This window comes from Mastigoproctus giganteus, chromosome 2, assembly GCF_048544385.1.
Source record: "Mastigoproctus giganteus isolate SK-2022 chromosome 2, ASM4854438v1, whole genome shotgun sequence".
Classification (NCBI taxonomy): Eukaryota; Metazoa; Arthropoda; class Arachnida; order Uropygi; family Thelyphonidae; genus Mastigoproctus; species Mastigoproctus giganteus.
In genome coordinates, this window is record NC_143576.1 from 131031553 (window position 1) to 131056539 (window position 24987).

Consider the following 24987-nt stretch of genomic DNA (forward strand, 5'->3'; position numbering starts at 1 on the left):
CTGGTTGGATATTTAGTGATATTTCATTGTAGGCCATGGTAAGTCAAATTCTAACTAGTGAAATGTCACTAAATATCCAGTGGTGAAAATGGAAATGGAAGGATGTCAGCCATGGAACTATACGCTTCAGAAAAGGTTTCACAACTAAAAGCAGTATTTGGTATACCAAACATCATTGTGACTTGTCATTTTATACTGAGCAACACAGAAATAGGAAAAACACCAGCATCAGAGACCAAACTAAGAACTCACTACAACATAAGTTTGAAAGGAGTACAAACAGAGATCACACAAATATACAAGGGGTGGCAATAAAGTTCACAGGCTAGTGCGATGAAAAGAACACAAAGTGAAGGAGCTCAAAAATGGTTTCATTTTTGTTCAGTGTAATCACAATCTGATTTTTCAACGTAATCACTTATTACACTATTTTAAAAATTTCTAAAAAGAGTTAGCAAAGATGTCCAAAGAATTCATGTCCAGTTCAACAGCTGTGTTTTTCTTTGTCATCAACATCCCGAAATATTTTTCCTCTGTACAATGCAGTGTTTCATCAGAAATGTCTTCTCGACAAGTGCAGATTGTGTGATGGTATTTTTGTGCAACAAGAACCAGCTGACTTTCGAGATTGCAGCCTTACCTGGGAAATGCACTTCAGTAATCTTTGATGCACCTATAGTACATAGCATTGGCTCTCTCCCCTTCCGGTACAAATTCCTTGTGAATCACACTGTTTATCAAAAAACATGATCAGCATTGTCTAGATCTTGAACTTCTGTGAATGAAACTTTTTGAACCTTGAAACACCCAACACTCATCTCCAGTGACAATACATTCAAGGAAATTAGAATTGTCTTGACAAGTCTGGATGAAGTCTTTGCATGATAACATTCTTGCTGCTTCTCCTCATCCTCGAGGAGGCTATGCAGCACAAATTTTGCCCGGGCCTTCCTTTTCCCTAAATCTTCATTTAGAATTTCACATCCAACTCATCAGCCATCATTCTGAGGGACAGTCCCTTGCCACAATTTCCAAAACTTTTGTAACTCTGTCCTCATTTTGAGTGGTTGACGGACACCCACTTCTTGGGTCATTGCAAACATCCTCACATCCATATTTGAACCATGCAAATACCATTCAAGCACTTTAACATTTCATCACCACAAGCAGTTTTTAACATTTATGTTGCAGATTTTTGCAGTTTAAAGAAAAATTTGATATTTGTTTGTTGCTTGATTGCAAGGAATTTTATCACCCACTAAATGTTAATGCTACTAACAAAACTGGTTGTGTTACTTGCAGACTGTCATCCTACTGGATACTCTTTGTATCACCATCTGTTGGAGGAAGTTTGAAATACAACGTATGGCTTCTGTTTATTTTCTAACTCATCAAACATGACTGCAACAGCACTAGTCCAGGAATTTGATTATGACATTCATATATATAAATGGCGGAATTGTACTACTCATGAAATAAGCAAAATAAAACTGTTTTATTTTGTTTTATTTTTATAAAACGGTATGAACTATTTAGTTCTGAGTCAGTATGAACTGACTCAGAACTGAAAATAATACTATAAAAATGGTCTATGGAGGTAGCAAAGGAAGTGCACTGCAGCTTGATCATATACAGTAATACCCCGACTTACGCTACCCCGACTTACGCGAACTCGGAGTTACGCGGTTCTTGATTTTTTTCGTTTGGCAACGCTGTCGCCCACTATCTTCAAGGTCGTTTTTCATATGTTATCGATATACGGTGCGACGGCGGAGAATGAGAGCGAAAGATGAACAAAATTCAACTTTGCTGCTTTTATGTTTTTTATATCAGTGAAGGGGAAACACATTTCACCATAATAACGTAAAAACCAACACAATTCCAGCTATCGGTATAATCGCAAATGCAATTAGATCGAGTTTACTACCAGTTTATAACAGATTCCACTAGCAGAAACGCAACTGGATTTTTATTGTTTTATGGTAGTAACCCCTAGAAATGTGAGGTGTTAATAGTGTATCTCTGCCTTTATGGTGTTGTTTATTCAGTTGCTACATGCGCGCAGCTTTGTTTATGCGTATCAAGCGTGCCTCCTCGTTTTGTAATTGTGCTTTATTCCCTAAAAATGAGTAAAATACTTAATTAAAAGGTGTGAAAAGGAAGCGTCCTGGTGAAGACACTGCAGATTCAGAGAGAAAAAGAAAAGCAATTATCGATAAACAGAGGCGGACTGGGTCAAAAATTCTTACCCGGGAAAATTTATAGTGCCCTCATACTATGGTTTATGGCCAAAATCACACTGGCCCACCGGGGTTTCCCCGGTAAGGCTTATGGCCAGTCCACCTCTGTCGATAGAGAAAAAATATGAAATTGTGAAACGCTTTGAGCGAAATGAAAGACCATGTGATATTGCACGTGCTACAGGCCTAAATGAAGCAACGGCGAAAAGCACATGACAATTGGAAACTTGACAGGTTGAAAATTGAAAAGGGCTCAACTGTAAAGGGCTTAAAAATTTTAGAAAACATAGACTCCAACGAAGAACGCGTTATAGCTACAAAGCAAGGAATAAAAAAATTATTAGCTTGCTACGAAGAAATTCTGCGTGAAAAAAAGAACGCGCTGTCGTCAGATGAATTTGTTAGATTTTATGAAGCCATCGACATCGAAATAACTTTTTTACGTAAGTCATTTGTTTTTTTTTAATATATATTTTGTATTAATATGTATAAATAACTGCAATTTTATTAATATTTTTCTTCTAAACTAGTGTTTTTGTTAGTCCTTGGTCCCAATTAAGCAAAATTTATATGTATATATATGCAAAGTTGTACCCCGACTTACGCGAATTCGACTTACGCGATTTTCGTCGGACCCACCTATCGCGTAACTTCGGGGTATTACTGTACTACCATCATATAGAATATTAATTTTACATAAAAAGGACATAAAATACGCTGTAAGAGAAATCTCGAAATATTTTAAGACATGAAAAATATCTATACAGGGTGTCTCAAAAATACACGGCATAACTTCAGGAATGAGTTCCTCATATGTAGACAATAAAAATATTTTATATCGACATAGTTCCGGAAATGCTTGGTTTATGAGTTTTGAAGGTCTGTCTATGACACTTCACTATTCACATCACCTTATAGTAATTGTTCAAAATGTCCACCTTCTGCCTGAATACCACTGGCAGAACATTACTCCAGCAGGGTAATCTGCTGGTGACAAGGCCTGTACCCGTTGCAGATGGTAAGGATACAGTTGGTGTTCTCGCAACACTCTCCAAATAGTCGAACGTTGAACAGCCAGTTGCATTGCTATTCTGTGTGTGCTGATTCCAGGAGTGGCGTGCACAACATCCAAAATCTCCTCCTCTACTTCAGGAGTCGTAGATCTTGGTCGTCCTCTGTTGGCAGCATGAGGTGTAAAGGTCCCATGTTCACAAAGGCGGCGATGGATACCTTCAAACGTTTTCCTGTCTGGACATCATCGTTCTGGGAACCTTTCATGGTACAAATGTGGCCTCCAGTGCATTGCCATCCGCCAAACCGTACTTAAAGTGCATATCCGCTTGCTTCTGATTTGAGTACATGGTCGGAATAGAAAACCACCAGATTCTGTCAGTACCTTGTGATGAAGGAAATTACCTTCGGGAGATAAGATATTCCTGTTAATAACTCGGAAACCAAGCATTTCCAGAACTAAGTTGATATAAAATATTTTTATTGTCTACATATGAGGAACTCATTCCTGAAGTTATGCTGTGTATTTTTGAGACACCCTGTATATAGCCTCCTGCAGAGCAAAAGTAACTGTAGAATAATATAAAATATTAGAACAGAGTAGATCCAATAACTAAAATATAGGAGAGCAAATGAACAGAAATACAGTGACCATCAAAGCATAAAATTTAAGTATAAATATTAACAATAAAGGATGATTAAACCAAATAAGACCTAAATAAAAAAGAAATTTACAAGCCCCTAAAGAGACTGGTGGTAGATTTGAAATGTCTGAAATATCACAAGCCTCAACACAAACACTCTATTAAGCTACGTGTGGGAATATGTAACTACAGAAAAAGATACAGTGAAAGCAAATAGAAATAAAGAGTAAAATAACTTTAGAAAAATTAAATATTTTCTGAACAACCTTCACTTGTATTTCCTGAAAATTACAATCTATCAAAATTACATCTTAATGTCAGCAAGTATCTGCTGTCTTCTCAACCTTTAACCCAAGCACAGTTTTATTTTATTTTGGGTTTATTGGTGCAACAGAAACCTAGGCTATAATGCCCCAAAGGCGATAAATGAGTAGAAATATTAAAAGTACAGAAACAAGAGGTTAAAAGATTACAGTGACCCCCCCCCCCAAGCACAGTACTAAGTACTATAGGTTATAATACCTTTCATGTTTGGGATTTTCATTACCAAATAAAAAAATAAAAGCCTTATTATTTAGGCTGTATAAATGCAAATATAAACAAAAATTTTGCTGGCTACAACAATTGCCAGGACAAATGTGTGCCGAAGTCTGAAATGGGGAAATATCATTAAATATTAAACAACGGTGAAAATGAAAATTGAAAAGAATGAAAGCATGTTGTCAGCCATGGAACTGTACCCTTCAGAAAACTGCCAGTTCCACAACTGAAGCAGTATATTAAGTCAATTTAAAAACACCCTCAGATTTGTGGTACACATAATACAGCACCTATATAGAGCCCAAGTTTTTTCCTGATCACCAATCTTGCAGCCAAAGTACAAAGGATGCATTTAATAATACTCCCTCTAAATTTTTTTTAATTGTTTACACACATCTAGCAGAAATTGTCAAGGTGATTTAGATGCGTCCTTTGCTTCTGATTAATAATACAATACTAAGAGAAACACAGGAGAAACAAACCTATGTACTAGACTCAGGTAAACTGTACATGCGTTCACGCTACAAATGTCTTTCTGATACTGAAAAGAGACATGGGAGGACACAAAGTTCAATATGTTAGCCCTCCTCAACATTACTGCCATCTGTTAATAACACAGCTTATTATTGCAGATAGCAATAAGGTGTAGACGTGACACATATCTATGTGTTATATCTGCACCTTGATATATGTATTATGGGTAAACACAAAAACCTGGATATGTAGAAATTGTGATGTGAAATTTTAAGAATTAATTTTGAAATCTATGCATAAAAATCAATTGCAAATAGCTGATATATTAGTGGAGATTTTAAGTAATACAGTGACAGGCAACTCTGGTATTGTGAAGATATTCACAATATCAGATTTGACAAAAATGCCTTGGAAATAACCAGTTATTTTTACTATGTACAGAAATAACACATAGCACTAACTTGTACATCAGTATATATTTTAATTAATACTAGCACAATAGAAAGAACATTCATAAACTTCAAAAAAAAAATTATAACACTGTAGTCTTTTGGGCACAGATCATCATACATCAAGTCACAGAAATGTTCTGTGCCTTGCTATGTGAAATGTCCTCAAATTCTCTAACTGTTGACTGCCAAAGCTCCAGCAGAGACCTGTGCTTATTACTGTACTTTATCCTTTAAGAATCCCCCACAAAAAGTAATCACAGGGCATTAAATCCTGAGAAGTGCAGTGGCTATTCAATGGAACCATAATGGCCAATCCATTGACCCGGAAACTTTTCGTCTAAAATTTGCATGCAGTTTTGCATAAAAAATCAATACTGAAAAGTGATTTTGTACTGCATTAATAGAATGGTTTTGTCTTTTAGCAGTGTCAGGTAGTTTTCTCCTGTCCATGTACTAGCACCTAGACCTTCAAGCTAGGAGCATTTATACCTTTTTAATGAGTAATAAACACAAATATGGCCTCTAACATTTCCACTAGATGGAAATGTTAGAGGCCATATTGTGGAATGATGGCTTCATCCATTCCATTTTGTGGACTGATGAAGCCCATCAGTCTACAAAACATTTTTAATTATATCTAGGTTTGTGACACTCATGGCCAAAACCATTCGGCAAATTCCACTCTTTTACTTGGGTCATCCTCATTCAAGCTTTGTAGCAGCATGGGATGATAAACTTTATATTTAAATTTCTTTATGATTCTGTTCAAGCTTATTTTACTTATTTTACATTCCAAACTTTGCTTTTTTTGAGATTTTTTGGACTTGTGGTAGATGACTTTCATCAACCGGTGAAATACCACCACTTTGCTTATTGGAGGCTTGAAGTGGTGAAACCCATGTTTAGTCTCTAGAGCAAAGTTTCCGGCATCCCCCTCTCCCCATACTTCTCCTTCAACCCATGCACGGTACTAAGTACTATAGGTTTTGATACCTTTCGTGTTTGGGGTTTTCATTAAAAAAAAAAAAAAAAAAAAAATCTCTATTACAAGTTCCAAATATCTTTGAGATACAAAGTCTACCAGGTTTTGGTAGATTGTGCTATGTTCCCACTTTCAAGTTTGTTTTATGTGGATGGATTATGTCAGAAAACTTGAGCTGGCATGCAGCTTCTGCAGTATTTTCATATTTTGCAGGCCACTGTAAAATCCCCTCCTTCATTGCAACTCGTGCTCCTTTTCATGTGTTCAAATTATTCTGAAACAATAAAAAAAAATAAAGATTATATGTTATTTTTCAAATAACATGTTTAAAAAATAGTTTATAATTATGTTGGATATTCTGTTCTATATATATATATATAGAACAGAATTAGTTTATATATATAACCAATAATTCATATAAAAATAAAACATAGGCCAGTAGTATGGCAAAACTGTAGAGCCAAAGTTAACATAAAAAATAAATCAACAGGGAGGGGGAAGTAAAGGTAACAAGACAGAAACCATGCCGAAAGTCCCCAAATAATTTAGAGCTTTAAATCCAATTAATAATAATAAATCCAATTTAAATTTAAAATAATGCCAATTATATAATAATTTAGCGGTACCCCCCCCTTGTAAGGTACCAGTTCCGAAAGACTTGAAATATCACCAAAAAGGGGCTAAAAGGAACTACTAAAACAAAACAAAATAACAAAATAGACTGACTATCATGCCCCATATCGACAGAGGGCCACAAGGCTAATAATGGTCATGGAATCACTGCATTTCAATCACTATACAAATTGTCGCAAAGGCGAACAAATCGAAGGACCAAATCACCCCTTCCTCCTCCTGCGATCAATCCACAAATGCAGAGGATTTGCATAGCGGTGGTGAGGTGGGCAGAAGCAGCAGTGCGTAGCACACGCTTCTTGATTTAGACCAGGGTTCGAGCCCGTGACCACCAAATACGGAGGATGTGGAAAGGTCAGGGAATGACCACCGCATATCCCCGGAGCAATATGGCCTTAGTTGCTAATGCTCCTAAAAACCAAACAACAACAGCATAGCAGTGGTCCTTATGCAGCGAGAAATAAACTATAGAACAGACAGCACTCTAGAGCAGAGCCACACCACTGACATAATGTAAGCTTTAGCCAGCTTATATAAACAGAAAAAGGAGAATAATGGCTTAAAAGTTAGAATGTAATAACATAAAATAAGAAAATAAATAAATATTATTTATTTCGGCTTAATTCAGCTACGGTTTCTGTCTTATTACCTTTACTTCCCCCTCCCTGTTGATTTATTTTTTATGTTAACTTTTGCTCTACAGTTTTGCCATACTACTGGCCTATGTTTTATTTTTATATGAATTATTGGTTATATCTGGGCATCATGTGGAGGATGTGCATTTTGCTACCTCTAGTGATAGCTTAATATTTATTTATTTTCTTATTTTATGTTATTACATTTTAACTTTTAAGCTGTTATTTAAATATATATGTATAAACTGTCATTTTTTATAAAACAGCATATCCAAATAAAAGTAATATGAAACCATAAGAGATTAAAAGAAACAGCAACAAATGTTTTAAAAAAACTTTGAAATTTTAAAAAGTGAATTTTTATTATCTGCATTATTTCTAATCTGTTTTAAATCTGCTTAACAAAAGTATCACTTTTAAGCTTGTTTATGATTATAAAATGATTTTTTAAGCATGGTGCCATTATTACTGGAAACATCATTACTAAAAATGAATAGGTTAGGTACATTTTTCAAAATTAGCTTATACTATTGAAATATATAATTCTATATTTGAGGTTTTATCTTATATTGAGCCCTTTATAGATAGCACAGTAGTTGTGATTATTGTCTTTCCAGCTTGTGCAGAAAAGGACTTAGTTTAAATCCTTTCATGGCAACAGAACTTTTATCAGCTTGTTTCACACGTTGGCTGAGTCAGTGAGAATTGCATGCCCCCAAACCCTTCCCTCTAAAATTGGCACAGATGCTTGTGCTTGTGCTTGGTTTGCTAGATAAAAACAATAGCAAAATAACAGATATATATTGATTTTCTGTTATATATTGATATTCTGACAGTTGTATAGTTATACACTTAAATCGAAAGGGTGCAAGAATATTTGCTGCTGCTGTTTATGCAGGGTTTAGGTGGTTCAGAAAACTGCTAGCGTGGGGGATAAACAGAATAATAGATTAACAATAGCCAGGCAGAGGTTAAAGTGATTCTTGCACTGCTTCTGTTGGGGGTTTCAATGCTTGCTGTGAGCATCATGAAACAAGTAAATACATGGGCTTTGTTAGGGTAATTAAGAGTAAGAACAGGTGCATGTATACTTGCATACTTGTATACTTGTATACATGCTAGGCATAGTAAATAAATTTGATGAATTTGAAGTACTGGTCAAATCATAAAATGGAGACATTGTTAGAATATCAGAGACATTGTTAGAATATCAGAGACATGGTGACACTCAGTTATAAGGGATGCAGAATTTTAATATGGAGAGTACAATGTGTACAGAATAGGAGGGGTGGTTGTGCTCTTAGTTAAGAAGCACATAAAATCAAAGGCAGTGTCCAGTTGACATGAGTGGCCACTGTAATGTTGAGTCAGTTTGGTGTGACATATGCACTGGGAAAGCAAAAACGAGAGTAGGAGTGTGTTATAAGCCTAATAACTCTGAGTACAACAAACAACAAAGAAATAGTGCCAGTAAATCAGAATGTCTTATAGTGGGGGATTTTAACTTTCCAGATATTGATTGGAACTTGTAGGTTGTTTACTCACACACACACTAGTAAGTCTTTTGTGGATTTATTGGATGGCTGTTTTCTACAGCAGTACATTAGAGAAGCAACAAGAGAGAGTAATACTGTTAATCTGATTATCAGCAGTGATTATTCATGCATTAAGAATTTGCAAATAAAAGAACCATGGTGGCAGTGATCACAGTGTATTGATTTGGGATTTACTTAAAGATGTAACTACCATTAAGGGTAAAGGGAAATGTTTTTGCTTTTGTGAAGAGGACTACAATGGTTTCAGATAGTTTTTAGATTCTATACAATGGGACCAACTGATAATGTTGCCATCAGCAAATTCTAAATGGGAAACATTCAAGGAAACAATCATAGAAGCTACTGGGCTTTTCATACCAACTAAGAAATACTGTTCAAAGCTTAGATCTAAATGGATGTCAGATGAATTAATGAAACTCATGGCTGAGATTTGATTTGATTTTGTTTTTTTATAGTGTAACATGGCCTAGAAGTAAAATGCATGAGATGCATATAAATTATCAGGTGATACAGAAGCCTATAGTAGATATAAAATAGTCTGTAATCAAGTCACATAAGAGAAGCCAAGACCGATTATAAGAAATATTTCTTAAAGGATATAAAGAAAAACAGGTAAGAATTCTTTACTTATGTAAAACACTAGAATTAAGAAGGATGCATCACATTGGTTCACTTGATATCGATGGTCCCACTGTTCACGGTCTTGCTCAGGTTGGTGACAAACTGAACAAATATTTTGTGTCTACATTTACATATGAAGAATTCTTTAAGGAAGTGGATGCCAGAAGTTTATCAAACTCTAAAAAGATAGCTAAATGATTTTGTAATAACTGAAAGGAAAATGGGAGAGAAATTGTTGAAAGAAACATAAGAAAGATATCTGGGGTGGATGGGATCTATCCAGTTATATTAAGGGATCCAGCAAAGGAAGTAAGAAAATCCCTAGAGATAATTATGAGAGCATCCTTAGATTACAAATAATTGCAGACTTGTTAGATTTAATGTATTCCAGGGGGAAATAATGGAGTCACTGGTTAAAGATGTAATGCGGGACCATCTAGACAGGAGTGCAGTTATACATCAATCACAGCATGGGTTTGTTAAGGGGAAATCTTGTCTGACCAATGTGATTGAATATTGCGATGCAGTCACAAAGGAACTGGATGCAAAAATTAATTTTGATATCATGTACTTGGATTTCAGGAAAGTTTTTTTATACCTTTGCACATAAAAGACTGTACACATTGGAGCACTGTGGCATTGAGGGAAAGTTACTGCCAAAGATAAAGGGATAGTTGAGTGGGAGAAGACAAAGTGGTTATCAAACAGCATTATCAGAGTGTTCACTGCTCTTTGTGAACTTGTTATTAGTGGAGTTTCCCAAGGTTCTGCTGGGTCCATTGTTGTTTTCTGTTTCTATTAATGATATTGATGAAGGTATATCGGGCTTAATGTCTAAGTTTGCAGATGATACATTGGCAAGTTGGTTGATGACAATTTTATTTTCTTATCTTATTGCTTTTTATTTACTTAAAATTGCTGAGTAAGATAATTTTTTTTGTGACTTTTTATATGTTCTTTAAATTCTTGTAAACTTTAAACTTGACACAACAAGCAATTCAAATCATACAAGGGCTGTTCAATAAAAAATTATCATAATTTTTCATGAACAGCCATGATACTTGCTATTTCTAGCTGAGCTGTGGAATTTAAGACCAAACCAAGCTGCATCACATAGCAACTGCATAGTTGACTTATGCACACATTGTTGTACTGATCGCTTTACAGGATCACATTTGTCACAAATGACCACAACTGCATGTTGGTCGGTGGATGCTTCATCACAACAATATGAGACCTCACACATTGCTCATACTGTCATCAAGTACTTAGTCAGCATTAATGTCAAATGTGTTTGTCGTCAGTCCTACACCCAGGGATTTTTTTTTATTTCTGAAGTTAAAGAAAGAGCTGCAAGGAAAATATTTTCACTTGTCAGAAGTAGCTATAAAGAAATCAGAGGCAATTCTCAAATGCATGTCAGAAAATGGCTTCCACCATGTTTTTGAAGAATGGCAGAAACGTTGGATTAACTGTATTTTATCAAGAGGTTATAAGAAGATATGTAATAAGCCAAGGCTAAAATTAGGCAAAGTGAAGGGCAGAAATAGGATAGTAATAGTACTTTTCCAGTTGTAATAATATATATATTATTATTATCATTAGCCATATGGTGCAAGGAAGCCTGAGGCTTTTGCTGCATCAGCCAAAAAAAAAAAAAAAAAAAAGTTTTTTTTTTTCCTAAGTTACCCTGAGAGAGAGAGAGAGAGAGAGAGAGAGAGAGAGAGAGAGAGAGAGAGAGAGAGAGAGTAGAAGGGAATCACCAAGAAAGAAAAGGATGATGATATTCAGCTCAAGCCCATTCTCACTAGATGTGTGCCCCTGGATATGAGGAGTTATCAAAACGTTTTTCCATTGACCATATTCTGCATGTCCTAGGAGGCTGAGATTTGGAACATATATTACTCCTCAATGTAGTTACCATGCAAAGAGACACATATCAAGCACTTTATGCCATTTTTGTAGGTCTCACTTGCTCTTGAAACCATGCTTCTTTTCGCAGAAATTATCTCTGCATTGCTTTAAAAAAAAAAATTCTTTCTATGTGAAAATTATTTCAGCTCTGGAAAGAGGAAGAAACCAGAGGTGCCAGGTCGGGATAATAAGGTGGATGTGGCAAGATATGAAGTCCTAATCCCGGCATGATCACTGGTTGCGACAGCAGTATGTTGTGTTGTTGAAGCAACATGCCTTTACTGAGCATTCCGCATCACTGTTGTGCCTCCGTAGCCAGGTGGGAAGGAGCAGCAGTGCGTAGCACACGCTTCTTGATTAGACCGGGGTTCGAGCCCTTCACCACCAAATACAGAGGATGCAGAAAGGTCAGGGAATGACCACCGCATATCCCGGAGCAATATGGCCTTAGTTGCTAATGCTCCTAAAAACCAAAACAACAACAACAACCACATCACTGTTCCTTAATTGCCACATGTAATTGCTTCAGTAAGTTGCTGTAGTAATGTGCATTGATGGTGGATATCCTTTCTAGGTAATCCATGAGAATAATGCCCATCTCATCTCACAAAACTGAAAGTAACACATTTCAGTTTTGGGTTGCAATCTGGCCTTTTTTGGGAGTTGGTGGTGATGGATGTTTCCATTGTTTTGAAACCTGTTTTGTTTCTGGGTCAAAGTGATGTATCCATGACTCATCCATAGTCACCAATCTGGAAAATAATAGGCCAGGATCTCTGTCACACATGATCTTCAATTCAGCACAGCAGGCCAGCCCTTTTTATTTCTGGAAACTTTTGAACAAGTGACAATCCATCCTGCTAAGACCTTATTCATATTCAAATCATTGTGAATTATGCTCTCCTCTAATCCATAGCTTATCTCAACAACTAACTGTTTGTTATTCGGCTGTTGTTGAGGATCAGTTGTTCAATTTTGCCCACAATTTCAGTAGTGTGAAAGGACGATCGCCCAGCTGCACTTGAACTGTCTCCGCCAGTGTTTTATAACATCATACAATTGGCAGAAATAAAACATCATAGAAATCTCTTTGTGGATAGTCATTGGCTGCTTGCCTTGCAAAAGTCTGTTACACATTCAGCTATGTAACAGAAGTAACATAAGAGTTAGAGTAGTGAAACTTTTAGTATTAGCATTAGTAGAGGCATATGATGAAAGAAAACAAGCTTATGCAGCATCAGCAAAAAAAAAACCCTCCCATTTTACCCCTCCATTTGTTCCAAATGCCTGTCCAGCTCAGCCTTAAATTTATTTAGGCTATCAACTTCCACAACAAAAGATGGAAATCTGTTCCACCAATCAACTACCTATTGGCTAAAGGCAAATTTCTGCACATTTATTCCACAACTGTCTTTCCTCAAGCTGAATCTATGCCCCCTCAGGTTCAAGGCGCCTCCGTAGCCGGGTGGGAAGGAGCACCAGTGCGTAGCACATGCTTCTTGATTAAACGGGGTTCAAGCCCGTCACCACCAAATACGGAGGATGTGGAAAGGTCAGGGAATGACCACCGCATATCCCGGAGCAATATGGCCTTAGTTGCTAATGCTCCTAAAAACCAAAAAACAAACAAACAACAAACCCTCAGGTTCTTAATCTGAGCAAGAAGAAGAATCCCATCAGCATTCAGCTTGCTCAAGCCATTCAAGGCCTTATATACCTCAATCAGAAAACCTTGCAGGTGCCTACTCTCCAGGCACTGCAATTTGCAGAACTTAAGCCTTTCTTGGTAAGAGCAACCCATTGTTCCCCTCATCAATCTTGTTGCCCTTCTTTGTACTCGTTCTAGCAACTGTACATCCTTCCTAAAATGAGGCCTCCAGACTTGTACACAGTACTCTAGGTGTGGCCTGACCATTGTCTTGTATAATGAGATAATCACCTCCCTGTCCCTGCTAGTAAAATTCCTATATATCATTGACAAGACTCCATGACCTGCTCTGGCAGTCCGTCTGCACTGCTCAGTGAACTTCATAGTTGACTGCACAATTACCCACAGGTCTTTTTCACTTTCCACTTCCCCGAGTGTAGTACCACACAGTTGGTACATTTCTCTTCGGTTATTGCTACCCATACGCAGTACTTTGCATTTGTCAATGTTAAACTTCAGTTTCCACTTCTCGACCCATTTGCCCAACTTATCTAGATCCAGTTGGAGTAGCATAATGTCTTTACTGTCATTAACAACCCTGCCAGCTTTTGTATCATCTGCAAACTTAGACATTAAACCTGATATACCTTCATCAATATCATTGATAAATATACAAAACAACAATGGGCCCAACACCAAACCCTGGGGAACTCCACTAATAACATTTGTCCACGGAGAGCAGTGTCCATTGATTACCACTCTCTGTTGTCTCCCACTCAACCATCCCTTTATCCATTATAGCAGCTTACCCTTGATGCCATACTTCTCCAATTTGTACAGCAGTCTTCCATGTGCAACAGTATCAAAAGCTTTCCTGAAATCCAAGTATATGATATCAAAATTATTTTTGGCATTCAGTTCCTTTGTGACCACATCATAGTAAGCAATCAAATTAGGCAGACAAGACCTCCCTTTGACAAACCAATGCTGTGTCTTAACTATTACCAGTGATTCCATTATTTTCCCTGGAACACAAGTTAAACTAACAGGTCTGTAGTTACATGTGTCACCTTTTGAACCTCCTTTGTGAATTGGTGATACATTTGCACACCTCCAGTCCATGGAGACCTCCCCCTGAGTCTAAGGAAGCTCTCTTAATTATGGCTAAGGGGTTGCTTACTTCCTTTGCTGCCTTCTTTAATATAACTGGATAAATCCCATCCACCCCAGGTGCCTTTTTTATGTTTAACTTCAATAATTTCTCCTCCACTTTGCTCTCGGTTATTGCAAAATCACTTAGCTCCTTGTTAGAGTTTGATAAACTTTTGGCACTCCCCTCATTGAATAACTCCTCATGTGTGAATGTAGATGCAAAATACTCATTCAGTTTATCAGCTACCTGAGCATGATCATCAATAGTCAACCCATCCATGTTAAGTGGTCCAATCTGATTCATCCCTTTCCTTCTAGAGTTTACTTAAGTAAAGAACTCTTTGCTGTTTTTCTTTGCATCCTTTGCCAAGGATTTGTTGTAATCTGCTTTCGACTGCCTGACCTCCTGTGTGACTTGATTACAGACTAGTTTATATCTGCCATAGGCTTCTGTGTCACCTGATACTTTTTTATATGCATCCCATATTTTTCTTCTCTGACACGAGCCTCATTAGTTCATCTGATATCCATTTAGGCCTAAACCTTGAACAGTATTTCTTATTTGAAATGAAAAGCCTTGTAGCCTCCAAAATTAAGTCCCTGGAAGCTTCCCATTTAGAATTCTACGTTGGTAACATCATCAGCTGATCCCACTGTACAGAATTTAAAAACTGTCTGAGACCCCTGTAGTCACCTTTACGAAAGCAATAGCCCTCCCCTTTAACCTTGTTGGTAGTTACATCTTTAAGTAATTCCCACATCAGTACATTGCGATCACTATCACCCAGTGGTTCCTGTATCTGCAAATTCTTAATGCATGAATAATCACTGCTGATAATCAGATCAAGAGTATTACTCCCTCTGGTTGCCTCTCGAACATGTTGCTGTAGAAAACAGTCATCCAATAAATCCATAAAAGTCTTGCTAGTGTGCAAGTGACCAACCCACAAGTTCCCGTCGATATCTGGAAAGTTAAAATCCCCCATTATAAGACATTCTGATTTACTGGCCCACTCTATTTCTCTGCACAATTGCTCATTATACTCATCAGATTCATTAGGACACCTACTCTCATTTTTCCTTTCCCAGTGCTTATGTCACACCAAACAGACTCAACATTGCATTGTCCAACCAACATCAATTGGATGCACTTCCTTAGAGTTTGTGTTTCTTAACTAACACCATAACCCCTCCTCCCCTCCTGTCTTGTCTATCCTTTCTGTACACATTGTACTTCTCAAATTCCAATTCTGCACTGCTTATGTCTGTGTGACACCACGTCTCTGATATTCCAGCAATACTGCCTTTGATGTCTTGACTAGCAATTCAAGCTCATCAAATTTATTAACTATACTCCTAGCATTGGTGTACATGCAAGTATACATGCACCTGTTTCTACTCTTAGTTACCCTAACACCGCCCATGTATTTATTTGTTCCACTATGACTCCCAGCAGTTCTGGAAATCTCTGTTGCCTTGCTTTCCAGGCTGCTGCTCACTTTTGCCTCTGCCTGCAGCCACTGTTAACCTTTTAGTCAGTGTACCCCCCCCCCCCAAGCCAGCAGTTTTCCAATCCACCTAACACTGCCTCAATAGCATCAGCAAATATTCTTGCACCCTTTCTATTTAAGTGTACCCCATTGCTGTAGAAGCAATCTCACCTGTCAACAAGCATAGACCAGGCTGAAAAAAATTCTACCACTTGAGCCTTGCACAATCTCTCCAGGGCCGAATTGATCCACAAGGCTCTCATCATATACTCCCTCCTATTGTGCCCGGGCATAATTGCAGACACTTTCACATTCAACCCTAACTCACAACTGTTTTTTTCAACATTGACCTGTACTTGTTGAGTAAATCTGCAGACCTCTTACTGTTAATGTCATTAGTTGCAGCGTGTTCAACAATATCACCTTTTGTGCCCTTAAAAGATGATAGTTGCACTACAACATCATCAACTTTTGTCCCTGGCAGACATTTGTCCCTGAAAACTTGCTTCTTGCCCTAATGGTAGCCGAGCATTCTGGTCTCTTGCCAAAGCTATTGGCCGCAACTTTTGCCCATCTCTGCTCCCACCTCTGTCCAAACCAGATGGTTCTGTTGTCACTTCAGCCAAGGATAAAGCTGACCTGCTAGCATCCCATTTTTCTTCCAGCTCATATATTAATGATCTTGGAAAAACACCTCCCACCATTCCCAACACACTCCATTCAATGCCTCCTGTGGTCTTCTGTCAAAAGGATATCAGAAGGATTTTGATGAATCTTGATGCTAAGAAAGCTCCAGGTCCTGATGGTATTTCTCCACTTGTTCTCAAAACCTGTGCTCCTGAACTTACTCCTATTCTTTGCCGCCTTTTTCACTTTCTTATTCCAAAGGTGTTTTTCCTTCTGCTTGGAAATTTGCTCATATCCAGCCAGTTCCTAAAAAAGGATGACAAATCCCTCCCATCCAATTATCGTCCCATTGCAATTACTTCTACTCTTTCTAAAGTAATGGAGAAATCAATTAACCGCCAACTCTTAAACTACCTAGAAACCTTCGGTCTGATCAACGATCGCCAGTATGGATTCCGTCAGTGTCGATCCACTGGTGATATTCTGGCTTATGTTACCCATTTATGGACTAATTCAATGGAAAGGTTCGGTGAAACACAAGTAGTTGCTCTTGACATCTCAAAGGCTTTTGATCGTGTTTGGCATAAAGGTCTTCTAAACAAGCTTCCATCTTATGGTTTGCCAACTGTTTTTAGTAATTGGTTATCCAGTTTTCTCTCTGATCGCTCACTGAGGGTGATGGTAGATGGCTCTCTGTCTTCTAACTTCTCCACTAATGCCGGTGTCCCCCAAGGTTCAGTTCTTTCCCCCACTCTTTTCCTCTTGTATATCAATGACCTTCTTCCACTGACTGGAAATCCTATCCATAGTTTTGCCGATGATAGCACATTGCATTCAACTTTCCATTTTGAGAAATCTTGTCCTGCTCAATCAGCTTCAACTTCTCGAAAATCTGCTACCAATTCCTTAAATGCCGATCTTCAGGTAATTCTCCAGTGGGGCAAAGACAACTTACTTGATTTCAACCCTTCTAAAACTCAGTCTTGTCTTATATCTCGCAAAAAGGATTCTTCTGCTCCTATGCTTATGTTTAGTGACACTCCGATTTCTAGGCAAAATGATATATCTCTTTTGGGGATTACCCTGCCTTCTAATCTCTCTTGGCACAAGCACATTACAAAAATTGCTTCCTCTGCATCTAAAAAACTTGGTTTTCTCTTTCGCTCTCGGCGTTACTTTTCTTCCAAACAGCTGCTCACTCTGTATAAATCGCAAATCTGCCCTGCCATGGAATATTGTTCCCACATCTGGGGTGGTGCCCCCAAAACCTCTCTCAGGCTTATTGATTCCATTCAGAAGAGGGCAGTTAGGTTAATTAATGATTCATCTCTAACAGAGTCTCTCCACTCGCTTTCTCATAGACGTACTGTTTCTGCTGCATGCCTCTTCTACAGATACTTCCATGGGCACTGTTCTTCTGAATTGGCTTCTATAATTCCCGCTCTCTCTTTCAAAACAGTCCGAACACGTGCCTCCACCAGCCAACATCCATTTACTGTCCAACTTCAAACCCACAGAACCAACTTTTCATCTTCCTCATTTATTCATTCAACTGCCGTTTTCTGGAACAACCTTCCTTCATACGTATTTCCTGAAAATTACAGTCTACAGAAGTTCAAGTCCAATGTCAACAAATATCTTCTTTCGTCTTCTCAACCTCCAACCCAAGCACGGTACTAAGTACTATAGGTTCTAATACCTCTCGTGTTTGGGGTTCACATAAAAAAAAAAAAAAAAAAAAAAAGACATATCCTGGTCCTGTTCTACCTATCCTTGCATAATATATTCCCCGACTATTGTCGCCGACAATAACTAGTTCCTTTGGGACCAGTGCATTCTGCCTTGGATATTGCTTCTGAGTTGCCTGATGCACAGGAGTGAGCTCTGCCATTGAGCTGGGCAGCTGAGAGCTTGATGGGGCCCTCATTAATTTCTTTGAGGGCATTTACCCTACACCTCAAGCTCTCATAGATGCCCATCAGAATGCTGAGTTGGCACCTAATTTCTTGACACTCTAGGCATCTAGCACACACAAAGACATCCTCCTTGGTTAGATCATGGCCTGTTTTAGAAAGTTCAGCAAACATTTTACATTTCGCACATTTTTTGAGACTGTGATGCTTTGGAGAATAGCCCCCTTCGTTTCTCCCCTGAGTCACAGCACTCTTGCTAGTCTGTGATCTTTGCTTCACAGCCCTACTCTGGGTCATGGTTTCCATTTAAATACAATTTAATTAACAATTAAATTTAATGAGATTAATAATATTTTTGATTAGTTGATAATACTATTATAAGCTAGCAGATTCCTGATTGAGTGCTTCGTATTACACTATCTAATTTTACTTTATACCTTACACTATCAGTTTGCGATATATATGCATTACGCTATTTCTTATCGACAATAATATGGCAGCTAGTTCAACAATATTGGCGCCAACACCAAGAGTTGTAACTTTCAAAAATTGCTAGTTAAATTCAAAATAAGAAGCTAATGTATGCTATTAAACCTATTTGATATCTCTGTAAAACACAATGTAGTATGTTAATTAACAAAGAATATGGTAAAAATTAACTGTTCTTCTCCACGACTAGTCTATACTTTATTAGTTATATTATTATAATATATTATAATAATAATATATTATATTATTATATATTATATTACTTTATATATTACTAGATATAATACATACATTACTAGATAAACAATCAGTACAGTCAATAAAACAATGTTCATAGAATATACAGAAAAGAAGAAGGAGGTCAGGAAAAAACCTTTTAATACCCTCTAGTATGTGTCTATTTTTAGCGCATTTTTGTGAACTTTGCAGTAAGTACAGTATATCAAAAGTAATTTATGAAAATACAAGTTTCTAATTAAGACTGATATTTGAATTGTTTTATTATTTTTTTTTTTATTATTATTATCTAAACTTATCAAATAATTTACTGAAATCAGCTCAACTTCATTCTCTGTGAGTAAAAAAAAATACATTTTGCAACTGGAAAAATTGGAGTGTAAAGAAGAAACCATAATTGCATTCATTAAGGAATCCTGTATATCTTACATAAAATGATGAAAATTTCCATTGTTTTAATTCATGTATTGAAAGATGATATAAACATATCTCATTCTGTATATATTTTAATTTTAGCCTGTGCTCAAAATAATGTAGAGCATCCATCATCATTAAAAAGCTTGAAAACACCCCATCCTGAAGGATCAACACAACAAGAAGTTCGGTTTAAATTGGATGAAATTCAGAAAAAGAAAGACCAACCTGATAAAGTAAGTGTAGACAGAGAAGGAGGCAATGGTGACAAAGGTGACCGTAGAGCTGCTTCTAAGGAATCTGGAACTGGTAGTAACAGAGAAAGGAGAATGGGAAGGCAGAACGTTGCAATGCAGGTAAAATTACTGAAATAATTGTTTTCACTATTTCTCTGATTCTGATTATATTGGAATGGATGATTCAATTATATTTGAACTATTTTGAAATACTTTTATTTCACTCATTTTAGGCTATATTGCAGCAGCGGGCAGCCCAAAATGCCAGTAATTCACAGAACAGGACTAATCCTGATATTGCAAAAGATCGCGTAGGGGTAAGTTTGATGATACTTAAAACCATTGGTTTCTCATTCCCTGTGATTAATTGTTGAGTTATTTTTGTCATGTTAATGGACAAAGTGCAAAGTGTGTTAGTTGTCTGACGGCACCAGGGGTTTACCCCATCTCTGCATTATATACTCTGTTTGTGTAACACAGAACTGTGAAGGGCAGAGATTTAAAAAGTGTGTGGGGAGTGGATGGATGTGTAGTGTTGTGTACCGTTGTTCTTCTGGCCATTTAGCCATTGGGCCCCTGTTGGGACCCACCGTTACCGCACTTGGCCCCGGGGAGGCAGGTAAAAAAAATAAAAATAATAAATAAATAAAAAGGGACGTTAACGCTAGAATATAAAAGGCCATGAGAGGTTTATGTAAGCATTGTTTAAATTTGGACGTTATTAATTGATAAGTTGTGTGGGATGTACACTGTGATTTAGACAGAGTAGGGGGAGAGTGAAAGCTGGGGGGAAAAAGGCAGAGGTATGGGGACGATAGAGAAGGCGACCCCAGAAATTCAGTGAGGCAGGCCCATGCCTCACCAGGCAGAAGAGGGGGGTGGCAGGGGGAAGAGACAGGCACCAATCTCCTCCCCCCAGCCAGGGAGGAGAGTAAAATAAAACCAGACTAGAGTGCTCAGTTTGATTGGCAATATGGCTTGTAGCAGAGGAGCTGCTGGTGTCTCCAGTGTCTGGGTTTGGAGTCTTCAGTGGGTTCAGGTACTAGTAGATCTTGCCTGCAGATTCAGTTGCAGATATCAGCCCGATAGAACTTGGAGGGAAGGAGTGAATTTCAGTTCAGTTGAACTTTGAAGAGGTTGGCGGTTGATGCTACTGGAGAGGGGTGCCCAGAATCTGTCTCAAGTTATTGGTCTTGGTGGTTTAGGCTCCTTAATGTTTTTCGTCTGTTGAAGACATCCTGTGCAAAAAGTGGTGAAGTATTTATAATTGTCATGGGTATGAATTAGTATATATTCTTGGTCCTTTAGCAAATTAATAATCTTTGTGATCAGAATAGATCTCAAGTCTTTATAGTCAGGACAGTCGTACATTATATGGTGCCAAGACTCGTCAGTGCCACAGTAGCAGCATGGATCATCTGTGATGCTCAGAGATGTTAATTTTTCTTGTATCAACCCATGGCCTGTGAGGAGGTACGTTATGTACAGGCCAGGGGAAAACCAGCTTGGGGCTCTTGGGAACGGGAACATTACTTCAGGGTTGAATTTCTTTGTAATTGTTAATGGACATTGTTTTAGGTGAATTTTCTGTTGGAAGAGGTATACTCCTTTGTGTGGGATGTTTATCATATCAGTAGGAGACTAATGCTGACACAGCAATGAATAATCACACGTAAGTACATGTGGATATTAGTTTACTTGTCATTTCATTTATTTGTTGGCATATGTGCATTTACTTATGCCAACAAATATACTGAAAAGTATAATTACATGAATAAGACATTATATGAAAGTAATCTTATTCATTACATTAAATAAACTACTTTCAACACTGAACAGGCTTAAGTAGCTTTATCTTATATTCTGCCCCCTGACAAGTTTTAACCTGTAAAGTGAAGCTAACCCAAAAGACCAACAGTTCCTATGGGTTAGCTCCACTTAGATCCAGTGCATAGCCTAGGTTCCAGGCCAATTCCATAGGAATCTAGTATATTTTCTGTGCACCGTGTGGAAATGCAAACAGGGAGAGATTATGGTGGTGGGGCTCAGCCTTGACACCACTTTGGCCCTTCTCCAAAGTTCCACAGGTTGCAGTTCATTTTTTTTTTTTTTTATGTGAATTTTCATTGTAAACACTATGAATTGTTTTGGTGTTAGCCTGGAACTTAGGCTGTGGGCATTTAATCACAATGCCCCCAGCACACATTGGATCCTGGCTCACCCAGGATCATTTGGCTACTGGGTTCACCTGCGAGGGTTAACTATGCTGAAACCAAGGTTTTATCTTTGTTGTGATGGAGGATTCAAGCTTCTGTCACAACAAAGATGTGTGGGTCTGGTACTTGGATAGCTCTGGCATCTCACTCCCAGGCACATTTATTGCTTGCCAGGTGGTGAGTGTCCTTTGAGATATGTGGTGGGCAATACCCATATATGATATGGGTATTGTACTAATTACAAAAATAGTCAGTAGTAAATTAGTTATTAATACAACAAGATTAATTATTACTTATTTATTGTACTAATCACAAAAATACAGCTAGTAATACAACAAAATTATAATTAATTGCGATGATTATGGTTGTAGAGTGCAACTAAGTTTCCTAAGTACTAGTTCCAATTCTTAAAAAGTCGTGTAAATGTAGGTCAACTTAGACGTGATTGTATTTTTCATTTTACATATTTCATTTTTGAAAAGGTTTGCTCACATATATATGTACTTCCAAAAATTGATGTAACCTTTCTTGCAAAATTTTTAATTTTTTGGATAAACTGACTCAGATAATGTTGAATAATTTTAATTTTTGGTGGTTGAAAATTGAATTAGATTTTCATTTTTAAATATTGTATTCAGTGCATCATTAGATTGAAGATCTACCAACACTAATTTACAATTAGTGTTGGTAGATCAACGTCATTGACGGGTAACTTCAAACGGATTTTGAAAATGTTCAAACACCTTTGAATTAATTTTAAAATCAGAAAATCTAGCCGCAAAATTTTCCTGCAACAAACTGTTTTCAACAAAATTTTCAGTACAAAAATTAGAACCATACATATTTTTCGATAAATTATCACAACATGGAAAATGTGAAAAATTATTCTGAAGTAGTTGATTTTTAAATAATTCCAGTTTTGTTTCAAATGCTTTGACATTATAATACAATTCATTGACAAGTTTGGCTCATCCTTGTATTTTATATTAAGAAAATTCAGGGGTTCACATATATCTTTTAAAAAGGCAAGGTTCCACAACCATTCAATTTGATTCCTTCAATTGCTTCTGACATACTCAAAAATATATTTTCACCTGTTGTTGTATCTTTCAAGCTTTTTAAGTTAAAAGTTTCAAGCAGTTCAGTTACTGCGAAATTTTGATTTACACCTTGGATATAAATTAGTAATTGAATTGTATGGCTTGTATCTTCACTCTCTCATCAATTTCTATTGAAAAATATGTGAATTCACAAACTTTTTCCATGAGTTAATTTAACCATCAGCTCCTAAATCTTCAATCCTTATCATTACAGTTGATGAAGATAAACTTACAGATCCAAATTCTTTACTCTCTCGGAACATAATCTACAATTGCCAAACATATTCGTTTTACAAATTCTCCATCCGTAAAGGCTCTTCCTTCTTCTGCAACCATTTGAGAGGCTCAAAATCTAGCTCTAACTGCAGATAAATTTGATGAGTAAAAGTTCTAATCTTCTGTTGTTGACTTTGAAAGGTTTGGGTTAGTTCTTGAAGTTTTTTCTGCTGCAAAGCTCCTTGAAATTTATCGTAATTTGAGGCATATTTTGTAGTGACGTTTCACATTACATTCCTTGATACTTTCAGACTATATAGCCACCTCACCCTTTCAAGTGCTAAACCAACCAAATAACCTCCCAACTTTTAGCAGTACCATGTGGGAGAGTGACATTGATATCACTCTTGCCACCAATTCAATAGCTTATAAAATCACAGACTGGTGTGTCCAGCCAGCCTGGACCACATCAGACCACAGAGCCATTTCCTTCAAACTAAACAGGCAATTACAAACAACCCAACACTCTCTGTTGGATATCAAAAGGTATAACCTTAAAAAGGCTAACTGGCAGATTTTTGCAGAACATACAGCAGCTGAGCTGCAAAACCAGGAAAATGAGTGGTCTAGATCAGGCAACTGTAGCCCGGACGAGCAAGCACTGACTATGACAAACATTTTAACAAAAACAGCAACCCTGTCTATCCCACGGAAAAAACCGAGGAAGCAGACAGTTCCCTGGTGGTGCCCCGAACTGACTATACTCAGAAGTAGGGTACACCAGGCACGGAGACATTTTCAAAGAGCCAGAACATCTTGGTCACAAAATGAGGTGGATGCACTGAGAGATTCTTATAAAACTCACAGGAATCAGTATACAGCCCTCATAAGAGATAAGAAAAAGGAATGCTGGAAGCACTTGGTGGGAACTACTGGAAACAATAACCCTTGGGGAGTTGTCTACAGAATAGTGACCAACAAGCTGCCAAGAGGAGATGTCTTAGAAACTACTGTCAAACCAGATGGAACCCCAACCCTGTGTTGGGTGGATTCTGTAAATAACATCCTAGACAGTATCATTCAGACTGAAACTGGAAATCATTCCCCCACCCAGCTCGACATTATAAAAGAAAACACTGAATATGACAATGCCAATACTGAACCTCTGTTCACTATACAAGACTTAGAAATAGCACTATCTAAAACCAAAAACAATAAATGCCCAGGTTTTGACCTCTTAGAGGTTGAGATTATCAAAAAATTAGCAGAAATAGCACCAGATAAATTAATAGCACTATATAATAACTGTATGACAGAAGGTATATTCCCAAAAATATGGAAACAAGCTGTGTTAAGGTTAATCCTGAAAAACCCTGAAAAACTCCCTACTGATCCCAAATCATATAGACCAATAGCCCTACTCCCTGTACTAGGGAAAATATACGAAAGATTAATATACAGCAGATTAGCTCAATATTACACAGAAGCAGGCTTGCATTCCAACAATCAGTATGGTTTTAAGCAGGGCAATTCTACGGAGGATGCCA

The 24987-nt window shown here is 37.4% G+C and overlaps 1 protein-coding gene across 2 annotated transcripts in view; it reads left to right on the forward strand.

Moving 5' to 3' along the window:
• The window catches only part of LOC150089566 (uncharacterized), a 405025-nt gene that overhangs the window by 246426 nt on the left and 133612 nt on the right, over window positions 1–24987 (forward strand). For both annotated transcript variants that reach the window (XM_090389542.1, XM_090389543.1), the window contains 2 exons: window positions 19775–20028; window positions 20142–20225. In XM_090389542.1, coding sequence (XP_090245668.1) covers window positions 19775–20028; window positions 20142–20225 — 338 coding nt within the window. The remainder of the gene's footprint in view (window positions 1–19774; window positions 20029–20141; window positions 20226–24987) is intronic.